The following is a 12,867-nucleotide window of genomic DNA, read 5'->3' as shown; positions in this document are numbered from 1 at the left end:
TGAGGTATCTCTTAAACCAGCAAGTACCAACAGTTGAGACACTAGGGAAAGAACACTTGGATTTTCATGTGTTTCGTACAGTGTTCTCCTTGGCCACTGTCAGTTACAGAGTATTCTGTGAACTGGATCCGGTATGGCCAATCTTATGCTCTTGATTCAAGGCTTGCTTTGTGTAATTTAAACTATAAAAAAAAATGTCTCTCAGCCTTAACAAGGATGGTGCTAACAAAACAGCATCCTTCAAGACTGTATTAAGATTACTGAGATCCCTTGGGTAATGCTGTACCTTGCACTGGTTAATACAAGACACTCTGTCATATCCTAGAATTCCCACTAGATAAACAGAATTCTCAAGGAATTGTACAATTTCTGATATAATTTTTAACTGGAACAAGTTTTAAATTTTCATTTCTCTTAGTAAAATAATAATTTTATGAAGAATTAAAAGAAATAAATAATTTCTACACCATTTATATGCACATCACACAAACTGAGTGTAATACGAATACCAATAAAGGCAGCAAAAGTCCTAGGCAGAGAAGAAATAGACCTTACTACCTCTCCAAGGTATTAACTGATATACTAAAGACATATTAGTCCTTAAGGAATCTTAGGAGATGGTATAATTTTTTTTTGTTTTGCTCAGCAGCACAGATGCCCACAAGAGCAAACGAGAGCAATACTGTACGAGTTTCCCATTGAAGCCTATCTCCCATAAATGCAAAACGTCATTTTCTACTGGCATCAGTTTAACTCTGGTACTCTCCACTGAAAAAACATCTTCCTTTTCTCTTGTAGCTTCGAAGTGTCTTGAATATGTTATGGCTATTTACAGGCAATACCCTTCTTAATGATTAAACTTATAAATTTTAAAATGGGTTTTCTTACCTCTCCACTAGCTTTACCAATGGGAGAGTTGAGAATGAAGTCAGGAGGAGCAAAGACATCAACCAGGGCAACTGCATCATCTTTCAACTGTGTAAAAACAAGACACATATTTGGCAACTTCTAGTTGTCTATGGCTACCTGTGAACTACAGAGCAGCATGAAGATTATTCTCATAAAGTACCAGCTATTGGTTACTTAAGAGAAATCCACAATAAGGAGTCTCAATTTATTTTGCTTTTTTTCCTCCCAGGGTAATTGTCTAAAGAGGCTGTATTTTAAATTTTTTCTTCCTTTGCTTATGGGTTTTAAAACACATTTTAACGAAGATGGTACTGTTCACACATGTAAAACCACATATTTTTGAACTTTAAAAACATAATGTCCAGTTTCTTCTTTGAAATTTTGCTTACATGCTTAGAATATAATCCAGTTCGAAAAGCTTTTGTGTTGAGAAAAAAAATTCATGAGCTAACACAATAATGAAATAAATAGACCTGGACTGTGGTATTTCGCTGGCTTTCCAATGAAGACTGCAAGGCCACAAATGATAGAGTGTTATTTTGCAAGATTGACTGTTTTTCATTTTTTTTGTAAATAAATTAGGACTAGATGCAAGGTCAATGAGTTGCCAAACTTTATAGAAAGTTATGCAGAAACTATTGATGTAATATCTTGCTAATTTACTCCTTGATGTACAGAATAACGGATCTATCTCGTTTTTAGTATTTGTATACTATATTATTATTTAATCACAACAAACAATATTGAAGGCTTACCCTGTAGCAGAGCTCCAGAATAGCATCCTGAATAAATCTACCAGCTTGTTCACCCAAAGCATAGCCACCTGCAAATACATTCACAAAGAAGCCTATACCAGTTAAGATTGTATTGATACAATCCTTTTACAAAGGAGTTTATCAGCTCAGTATTCAAGAGACTAAATAGATGCCCCTGTGTAATTGGACTGACTGTCTTTCATTAATGATTTGAATGCAAAACCGTTAATCTAAGACATTTGGAACCTTTCGCATTAACAAGCTACACTACACATCTTGCTGCCTATCCCCTATCCTCTCCCCCAAGCACTGGACCACAGCAAAACTTGTGAGCCCTCCATTATTTCTGAGCTAAGAGTCTTTTGGGTTCATTTGTCGCTCCAGATTCCTGCTCAGGAAAATTTTGTCCAGAATGATTGTTTTATATTACACAGGCAATAAGAAAATGCTCTAATCTAAATCCTAATTGGGATTCCCTCCCACTGCCAAGTTAGGACTTTATAAAAAAGTGACATGCACAGTATATTCAGGGAGCTGATCTCACCTTGGTAGAGCACAGCTAGATGTTTACTTAAAGACCAGAGTCCATACAGAGCACTGAGATTCTTAAGCACTGGCTGGAGAGTAGATGGTATGTTGGGATCATGAGTGTAGGCATGATATCTTTGTAAGACTGTCTGTTCAATAAAAGCAATGGCTAATGATCGACAGTAGTACACCTTAGGAAACAGAAAAGAAGGACACTGAGTAACAAAATACAAGGAACCAATGCTTAGCTGGTGCAAGATGGCATTGGCCTGGTGAAGTTAGTGGAGATTTGTTGATTTAGATCTGCTGATCTAGTTTGAGATTAAAGGAAGTCTAAGAAGAAACTCTAGGAGAAAACTCTTTCTTCAATGTCTTTACAAAGGTTAGTCATGAAATGCCTCATGAAATGCCTTTTAGCAATAAGATCCTAGTTTTCCACTGTGTTCCAGTTTGCGTACTTTCTTATACCAATCCAAAGGGAGTGCAGATTGGATGCCTACCAGTGTAATTAGGCAGTTGCACCCAGACTTTATGGGATCAAGTAGCTACATCAGAGAGAAGACCATGCAAAATCAGGTTTGCTGACTTTACGATCATTAATAAACCCATATAACTCTGAGAAAGGTAGGTTTACATTTATTTATTATTATACAGAGTTTTATACAAAGGATAAGATCTTCAAAGTGGTTCAGTAGCCTATTGAAAACTTATTACAGTCCTTTCAAATAAAAAATAAAAAATCTGATCATGTTAGCATGAGTGGATTCTGTTTATGGATTGCAATAGATTGCAATACGTTTTGAAAGAACTATCCAACTAATCCTTGCCAACTATCCAATCAGAAAGGCAAGTAACCAGTTACTGTTAATATGGAGTATAAAACCCTAAGGGATTGTATTTACATAGGAACATTTGTCTACTTTTACATACTTCGCCTTTGCTGTATCATGGCATATGTCATACCATGAAATAGACTACTGAATGAGAACATTCTAATTGGTGAACAGAAAGGGAATATGAAACCATTGCTGTCGTGGCTGATTTGTTGCAATGCTGTAAACTGGTGGTTTTTTTTAGCCCATTTGTTCAGGGTTTGTTTTTTTTTTCATTTAGAATTAGTTGATCAGTTTTTCTTTTTTTCCTTTTAACATTTGCTTCATCCTTGCATTTAAATCCACTGTGGCATTTAAAAAATGCATATTCCAAAGATTACTGTTTCTCTCTTGATAGCTGTTCAGGGGTATACTTATGCCCAAGCTCAGATACAAGTAAGAACTGCAAAATACACATCTATTCTCTGCAGGTTTAGGGAGGACTTCCCCCTTCCTAGATGGACTTTTTTAGATACGAATGTCAACTCCCTAGTCAGAATGAAATAAGTCTTAACATCGCAAATGAAGCATTAAGAATTACTTCCCTATTCTTCTCTCCTATAATTCTATTTCCTTCTTTGCCTTTGCTTGCACTTCTGTATTACTTCTATCAAGCTATCCCCAAACCAAAATAACCTAGGGATGAGTTAGGAATCTCTTCCAGATCTGCCATAGCAAGAACAAGTATTATATATTGGTCAGCCACTGGGCTAACAGAAAAGCTCTTCTTCATGCCCAGACTTTTAAATCAAATACGTACACATCTTTAAAGCACAGCTTGTAAATCATTTTCAGATGTTTTTGAGGCATGCCATTTAAAATAAAAAATCCCGCTGTCCTGAAGATGCATTGTAGGGAGGAAAGAAAACCTAATGACTTAAGGTACATCAGTGCCTATCTCAAAAGCAGTTGTGTGCTAAAGTATCTTTAAATTTTAGCACATTTGAACATAAAAGAGAAGAGAACCTTCACATTTCTGAGCAAACCATTCTAACACACTGACCACGGCACCAGCCTCCCAAGAGCTGGGCAACTGACAGGCAATCAGACTTCAATTTCTGACAATTCCCATTCTGAATTTGTTTCTGAAGAACTTTGCTAATAAGCTGATTCTAGGGTAAAACCAGGAAAGATTTCCTCCACTCTACCAGTGGTTTCACACAGACCATCCCCTGGTGAAGCTATGTTGGCTCTTTATAGGTGCAGAGTTGTATATTCCTTCCGCATGTTTTTTAATGAGCTTTGCAGATAAAATGAATGACACTGGTCATCTTCAGGGAACAGATCTCTCTCCTCAGTGACAAATGACAAGTGTTCTTTCCTTGGATGCGAGCCAGTTTTCCTCATGGAGGTAACAGAAGAATTTGGGGAGCTTGGGGATATACACTGAAATTTGGAGTTAAGCCATCCCTAGCTGTTAAAGCTCTCTGGTGAAAGAGCGGCTCTGCTATATGTAGATTGTCAATGTTTCCTTTTCAGGTTCCAATGCTGTCAGTCTGGTATCTTTCATGAGTACTTTGCGCTATAGAAATTAGAGATGGAAAAGACCTATTAGGTCATCTAGTTTACCTACCTGCCAGAGCAAGATTCTTTCCTACAGTATGTATTTGGCCACATGCGCAGATGGAGATGGAATAATCAGATGCTGCAGTAGATTTAATAGTAGTAGATTTAGTCTTCAGAAGTTGTGCTATCAAAATTACAGACATCACCCAACACGTGCCTGCAACTTTTCTGAAGGGAAATGCATCCTGGAAAACTTCTGCTGATGGTAACTGACCTCCTGCTACCATGTTCAATACAATGCACATGGACAGGTACTACATTTTATTAGTTATTTGACTTGCTGCTTTATGCTTGAGGAAATTGTACTTCATGACACAAAAAGATAAAACTAACAGGATCTGACAAACTTGGATGAAAATAAGTAAATAAAAGAAGTGAGCCGAATAAGTATTACCTGACAGTTGTTTTTTGCCTCAAAATCACTTCGCCCAGACTGCTTCTCCTTGCTCAGCTTTAGGTCACTTTCTCGGAGCAGGTAGCAAACCAGCCATTTATATGCTGCTAAAGGAACTGTGAAAAAGAGAAAACCAAAATTCCTAACATTCACATTTATGATACAAGAAGTCACATGCAGATTCTACTGCAGTCACAGTTTTTGTTACCTGAGATGAAAAGTGAAAGTGTTAATTAATCAATCCATTAACATGACACTTTGCCCATTACTGTAGATGCAATAAATAACATCTGAGTAAGATTATTGTAGCTGTACAGTGAAGACATACCATGCCTGACCATACACTAGTTCGAACTGACCCCAAGCTAAAAGACAAGGTATATCCACAGCTCAGTTTAGACTTCTGACTTGGATCAATTTTTTTTAGCTTACTTTCTTCCCATATTAAGACTTATGTCTGCAAGATACTCAGTGTCTTCTCAGAATACAAGAACAGAAGACAGTCCACATTTCATGGAAGCACATGACTTCTAACATTGCAAAGGTGGCTGAATGTAAATGCATTTGAATGACCTGCTTTGTAGATCAGTGCATTATGTTTTTAGAGCAGCCTGGAACTATTAAGGAAAAAAATTGTGAGTGTTCACATGCTGCCTAAATTTAGACACCTAAATTAACAGTCCGGTTTCTAACAGAATGGAACAATAAACAGATTCAGATATTTTTAAAACTATAGTCTGCTTCAGTAGGTATTACAAGAGAGGAGAGAACATGTGCTTAGGTATCAGCTTGTGCTCTGCTGGATTTCACAAGTTGGAGACATAGAACAAAGAAAGCAAGCACTTGTTTTGAACTAGTCCTTTTCTTATAAGCCTTTGTATTTCAAAGTTATTCAGATTTTACCCCATAGCTATCATGATACTATCTCACTTGGTACTATGCATCACTATCTGAAGTTCAGCTTTTTTGCAATTATTTGAGCACCAAAGTGGTTACTGAATTCTAGGAACTAACTCGACTCCCCCTTATATATTAAGACTGGAGTTTCTTCCCCCAGCATGTTCTCAGTTTCACAGATTCACTTTTGCTCAAAGCCCTGTCACTATCTCATTATCTGCTCATTTCTCTGTTAATTCTTGCCTCCAAGGGCCAATCTGGGCTCACAGTGATAGAAAAGTGGGAATGGCATCTAATGTCATACTTGATTTGATTATAGCAGAGCAAGCCAGGAAAACCGCAGGGAATTTTCTTTCACAATTACTCATTTCTCTCTATGCAACCAAAAGCAACTGTCAAAAGCAGACACACTTAAAGCCTTTTCAACATATTTCTAAATCACTTGTATGGTTTTCTAAAATAAGATATTTTAGTGATATAAGGTAGTGGCAATCAATGCCCCTTGCAACAGTTTCACTTGAAAACAACAATACAGTGGCAAAATAACTAGATTACAAATGCTATTTTAGAGGAACAAAAATGGAAGAAAAATATCTGATGCTACCCTCCATTCCAGAATTGAGGCTAGGGACAATACGATATATTTTGAAATGCAAACTATGTTCTTAGTAAATTGAAATGCATATAATACAAAGAAAATCAGCAAATAGTAATATGACAAATATCTAGTAAGTAGCAAAGGCTGAATCTCAAATCTCTGGATCCTTTCCTCTGGAAAGGGAATTAAGATTCTAGAATCACTTTAACAACAGCAGAAGGCTACCTGAGGAGTCCATGCAATCTTCAACACTAACGGCTGTGAATTTCCAGCCAAGGATATGATGGTAGTCTTGCAAAACGTTTATTGTTCCAAAAGGGGATTCAAAAGGAGCTTTATCTGAAATACCAAAGAAAATAAAAATTATTTCTAAGGAAAGAAATCAGACTCTTTGGAACTAAAAGCCTATTACAAAGCCATGCATACGTGTGATAGGCCAGATGCAATTAGGCCAAAATACTTATTTTATTATGGCCTAGTCCAGCTGAATGAGGACTGGTGAATAAATGCTGAAAAACCTGACATCACTGCCTATAAGCCCCATAAGATTCAACTCCTATTGCTCCTATTCCAGCTCTGTAAGATGCTGGTGAAACTCACTGCTAGAAAACTGAAACAAAATCTAGAGAACTACAAAATGTACTATGGATATTGCTACTAAATTAGGCGATATGAACTGTTTTAAGTACAATGAGCAGAGGGTACCCAGACTTACAATAACTTTAGGAATAGTTCCACTGAACTAAACTGCACTTCTCAGGGAGCAAGGTACTTCTCAGGGAGCAAGACTTAAGGGGAAGAATATTTCTTGCAGCAAATATCTGTGTATTGTGAATGTATCATGTGATGGAGTCTGTAGCACATTATTTATGCTCTACAAAATGATTAGATGACTGTCAATTGCTTTCAGTATGAAATTACCCCCTAACTCCATTAGCTACACACTGTTGGGTCTAGCATAGGATTCCACAATGAAAACTTACCTCTTATGCAATTCATCCAGCTCATTAGGTAGCTGCTGGTTTGCTGAAGCAGGACATTGTTATCTCCCTCATATGTGCAGTTTGGATCATTGTCATTTCGGATTTCACCCAGACGATTCACTTAATAAGAACAAGTGCACAATTTAATATATTGCAATGTATTAATGGAAGCTAAGAGAGATTAAATAATTATTGTGTGACAAAATGCACGAGAATTGTCTGTTCCTGTATGTATAGCTATTGTCACCAACAGAAGAGCTTGAAAGTTCACTGTTTAGCTTGTGAAAATGAATATACTGGAAAGCCTTTAGAAAAGTGTGGCATTCATCTTACAAGGGCAATTTTAATCTATAAAGTCTGCATCTTTATTTTTGGAACTGAGACTGAATCACATGTACAGTCTGTCCAAATGCTGGTGCAGATGCCGCATGGGTTTAAGGTGGTTTTTTTTTGTATCAGGTATGAAATGAACTTTAAAAATACAGATATGAGGAAAAAACCCTTTCTAAATACATTGCAAAAATTCAGACACCATGACACAACAACAGCCAAAGAATACACCAACATAACTGTTCTCTTTCTGATCAGTGTATGCAGCAGTCTGTAACTTACTGGCAAGGTAACCATGTCCTCCACAAGCTTCTCGGCACTCCTGGGCTGCCTGCTGAGCAGTCCAAGAAGACAGTGGTTTGCTGGCAGCAGATAAGGCATGAATCTCACGTCCCATATCAGCCTTTGTGAGAAACAAGTTACAAGTGAGTAATAACTTTTACACAAAGTAAGTTTGTGACCAGTTAAAGCCATAGCTATGTGTACTGCTTTATAATGAAGAGTAACTAGCAATACACACATAAAATTTTCTGAGATCTGTGTAAGGGCAGAGCATATTTTTTGCTACCACAAAAAGCCCTGCCACAACTGAAAAACCTTCAGCACTAAATTTCTTATATGGGACAGCAATAATTTGTGCCAGGTAATGGACACATGGGTACATCTTAACTCAGATGTGCCAGCTGAGATGGCATTGCATGGGATAGTCCACTGCTTGCCAACCTTTTCCTCCCAAAGATGGAGACACAGGTCGTTGAAGGTGGCATGTCCAGAAAAAGCTTCTATCCCCTCTGTGAAATAAGCAATCCCTATCTCCCCAGTCAGCAGGGGGATATTTATAACATTTACTTCCTTACATGGTTTTCACTGATCTTTCAAGCATCAACTTTGCAAAGAGTAGGAAAACTCAAATGTAGCCCCTCAATTTCCACAGAACCACAGTAGCCTGCATTTACACTAACTCTGTTGGCCCTCCTTGGAAAACGTGTTTGGAATTCCAGTGTCTGGAGATAGTACATTGATACTACCAAAGCTTGTTTAAGAGTAACTCCCTGGTTGTTTTTTTTTGTTTGTTTTTTTTCTTTAGATCTCCTGTAGTACAAAAGGAATTCATAAGGATTACATTCTTAACACTGTCAACTACCAGATTTTTTTCTAACACAATTTTTTTTTCTGATAGCCACCATTTTGCCTAAGATTAGCAACTGCACTGGAGACCTCCAGAGACAAAATATCAGATCAAAAAAATCAAACAGATTCTTCTGTTGTTTCTGCAAAGAGGAGAAATTAGACTACCCAGACATTAGTACACAAATCTTTTATGAGCTTTATTTTAGCTGAAAAAAGCCTGATTAAGTGAGATCTGAGCAATACACAGCCAGTGTGTAGGTAGGCCTTAACAATTAATATTGTCAAAAATTTTAAAAATAAATAAAATTTATATGCTATAGAAAAAACATACTGCAGTTATTTTGGTTGAGAATCAGTCCTTGCACAGAAACTGACAGATCAGACTATTTCCTCTGTAAAGGGGTGACTTCCAATGGTCTGACTGTGGATGAGAAATTCAGCATTAAGACTCAAGAGTCTTAACTTTTTCTCCAAAAATATTTATCCTAATGCATGAATATGAATTGCAAACTCAAGCCAGACTCACAGAGTCTGTGCAGGAATTAAGAACAGTATCATTTCAGAAATTTTTTGATATATGCCCCCTGCAGTATCATTTACAACAGTTATAAGCTGAATTTGCATTATCATCATATATTTATGATAAACAATTCTGCAAGGGAATGTAACCCTAAATCCCACAGAAATCAATAAAACATTAACCAATCCATCAAAACAAATTTAGATGCTTTTCTGAATGCTACTTTAATCATTACTTTGTATGCCCCATATTTCTGAGACATTGCCCTAGCATTCTTGATTGTAAGATACTAAGACTTCTAAGTAGGTCCTTCATTTAACAATTTCCCGTTTATTATAGTAAGAACTCAGCGAAGAAGTAATGTGTAAATACCTCACCTGTCTCTGGCTCCTTTGCTTTGTCAATAAGCCTGCATAAAATTCTACAAAGTTCTCAAACAGGGATTTGGAGAAATAATCTAAGGCATATGCGGCAGCCAGATAAGGAAGAAGACGCCATTGCTAGAATAAAAATTAAATAGATTTGATTGCAAATTGATACATACTTTTTCTAGCTATATATATGCAACTATCTTATAATACTGAACCAACCCATACTTTTTTACTTTGTTCAAATTGGAAAACTGTTTTATGGAGACGAGAACTTAACAATAACCATCTATAAACATAATTAAGTGCAACTACACACAAGTTACAGTTATGTTATTCTAGTTCATGCATTTTATGAATTTGTATTAAACATTCTGTTAAAACAGTGCAAAAGTTCACTGAAGCTTTGGGGACTAACGACCTATTTTTGCCCTGTGTTTACACAATGTCTGCCATGCTGGGGCCAGTCATGATTCATGTGTTTCTTCAGTACCAAAATGACAGAGGCTGTAACTATTTCACTTGCTCGTTCATTGCTGAATGTACCTTAGTGCTGGTTGTATCCTGTGGAAAAAAAACAGGGCTAGGAAGCAGAGAAAAAAAGCATCTTTCCTGCTCCATGCAACTTGAAGCCCATGAAGGAAAAGAGAAAGTGCTTGAGGAAGCTTTTGTGGTACAGCAAGAAGGGAATGAGAGGTTCAGCAAGCAGAGCCCACAGAACAAGTCAAAACTGAGAAAAAATTGAGAGACTTGAATAGTGGGAAGCAGACCCTGGCTCATTCAGAAGAGGTGGAAAGAAGGCAGCATTTGCCAGTTTGTAGAAACCCATGAAATATTCCAAAGTTGCAAGACTAAGTGCAAACCTGGAAAAAAACTAGCCACTTTGCAAGGACAAACTGGGCAGGTTTGTTTTCAGCACTTCTTATACACTAACCTTTCTCATTCAGCAGATCTGAGTTTTCTCTATTTCCCAGCTACCCTACATACTCTTGTTCTATTTTTTCAGAGAAAAAGGTGTTTTTCACCTGCATAATCTGCAGAAAAACATTGGTTATATTCCTCTTGAAATTAGTGCTAGCTTGAGACTTCATCACAATGAATGTCATTGATTTCTATCTTTTAAAGGATAAAGGCTACAAAAAGGAAAATTAACACAGCAGCAAAAGAGTTACTGACATTTTTAAACAAATACTAGTTTCTACATCTGCAGTACTTTCATATGTGTACAGAAGACAGTCTTTCTCTGAAAAGATTACCATTTTAGAAGACAAACGTTTCTAAGTACTTCAGAGAAACAGGAGTATTTTGGGTTTTGCTATTCCAAGAACTTATGTCAAAAGCCTGATCATGCCAGGAGAAGGTCTTGAGTTGGAATGAACCCTCCCAGCTGCACTAGAATGACACTTTGGATGACATAGACAACTTTAATTTCCCTAACTTCAGTGTTGCTATTTTGATCTGTGGTAGCTCTGAATCTGCGTTTCATTACATAAAACTCTGTAGATGTGAATTCCAAAGTATTTACCTGTGTTTGGTACTCAAGAACAGGTATTTCTTCATCATCAGTTGGTCCAAACTGACGGCGAGCTGCTGAGAAGCGAATGGCTATTGATAAGGCAAGCTTTAAATTGGTCGTGGAAAGTGCCGTGATCAGAATTCTACCAGTGGACAAGGATCCCAGAGCTGCACTAAAACGCTCTTTAACATCCTGAATGAATAAAAGGCACAGATTGAATGGTGAGGCTAACATTTCCTTTACATCCCCTGTAAAGATACCACTCTGGTAGGATGATCAGAAGCCCAGAGGATTGGCCAATTTTGTTTCTTGACACATTCAGATAAGGAGTTCAGGCAAGACTCAAAGTAGTTTCTGTAAACTACTTTGGGATCAGTGGGGTAGCGCAAAGAGCAGGAAGTCAGTAAAATCAGTAAGGTGAGTTGAGACAACTCTGAAAGGCAATTAAAAAACCAGCATTCTGACTATCTCATGTGAAATCATCAATAGCCTTATTTAAGTCCAGGTATCTAGTACTTCCCAACATGAGAGGCACATGCTCTATCTCTTAACCTGCTTATACCTTTGTATATTTAATGAACTGTATTAATGAAACAAAACCTTGATTCATACCTTGATTGAACTTGAGTACTTCCCCTCAGCTGTGACATCTCCAGCTATATTCAGTATGTTTTCTTTAGGTATCCTGACATTGTGGAATGTGGCAAATCTGTTTAAACAAACACACAAGCAATGTAAAATCTACCCTGACACAGTCTGATGTGTCTACGTTACAGAAGAAAGATCACAACAAAGACACAATTACACAATGATCTCAGGCATATCAGTGAACTGAAAACAGTGCCCATCAAGCCAGGTAGGTAATTTTAGGAGAGTATGCCTGGGAAAACAAAGGCTTTCAGATTCAGAGCAGCAAAGGAAATTCAAGATGCGAAATTATTTGTTATAACTCTTGAGTTTTTTTTTTAAAAAAAACCATGATGCTTACAAAACCAAAACAAACACCTCCTTAACTCTAAGAGACCATTTCAGCAGCTTCATAAGTAGAGAGGTAAACAACTAATAGAAGGATTAGCAATGTATTCTGTTTGAGAGGAAGGACAGGTGAACTTACTTGTTAGAGACCTTATACAGAGGCAGTTTGACAGACACTTTCACCAACATCCCAGAAACCTGAACTGAATTCTCAGTCTGCAGGAGTTTAGTTAAGTTACTTAGCTTGATATCTCAGCTATTGAAAAGCTTGGGAAGATGAACAACTTCCATCTCCTGCTTAGAACCTGACTGGGCCATTCTGACTCCTAGTAATTCCCTGCCACAAACAATTCTGCTGAACCATGTGCTTTACTGAGGTGTTGTTCAGTCCAGACTGGAGACTGCTTTGGAATAGAGACACCATATATTTTTATGAGTCTAAAATATAGATCTGTGAGGATTATTCATGTTATTGCAATACAAATGAGGACATAGCTGAAATAGTGCCCTGAGAAGGAACTGAAT

At 37.2% G+C, this 12,867-nt stretch overlaps 1 protein-coding gene across 6 annotated transcripts in view; it reads right to left on the bottom strand.

The window, feature by feature from the left end:
* ACOX3 (acyl-CoA oxidase 3, pristanoyl) overlaps positions 1-12,867 on the bottom strand; it is a 37,051-nt gene that overhangs the window by 3,864 nt on the left and 20,320 nt on the right. For 5 of the 6 annotated variants that reach the window (XM_075022452.1, XM_075022460.1, XM_075022449.1 and 2 more), the window contains 10 exons: positions 11,980-12,076; positions 11,377-11,559; positions 9,861-9,983; positions 8,115-8,235; positions 7,503-7,622; positions 6,745-6,858; positions 5,025-5,140; positions 2,209-2,383; positions 1,665-1,732; positions 889-975 (listed from right to left, as the gene is read on the bottom strand). In XM_075022452.1, coding sequence (XP_074878553.1) covers positions 889-975; positions 1,665-1,732; positions 2,209-2,383; positions 5,025-5,140; positions 6,745-6,858; positions 7,503-7,622; positions 8,115-8,235; positions 9,861-9,983; positions 11,377-11,559; positions 11,980-12,076 — 1,204 coding nt within the window. The remainder of the gene's footprint in view (positions 1-888; positions 976-1,664; positions 1,733-2,208; positions 2,384-5,024; positions 5,141-6,744; positions 6,859-7,502; positions 7,623-8,114; positions 8,236-9,860; positions 9,984-11,376; positions 11,560-11,979; positions 12,077-12,867) is intronic. The other variant, XR_012649647.1, reaches the window with a different exon arrangement.

The sequence above is a fragment of the Buteo buteo genome, chromosome 1, assembly GCF_964188355.1.
Source record: "Buteo buteo chromosome 1, bButBut1.hap1.1, whole genome shotgun sequence".
NCBI classification, from domain to species: domain Eukaryota; kingdom Metazoa; phylum Chordata; class Aves; order Accipitriformes; family Accipitridae; genus Buteo; species Buteo buteo.
Note: the sequence above shows the minus strand (reverse complement) of the source record. Positions and strands in the feature narration are given on the sequence as shown.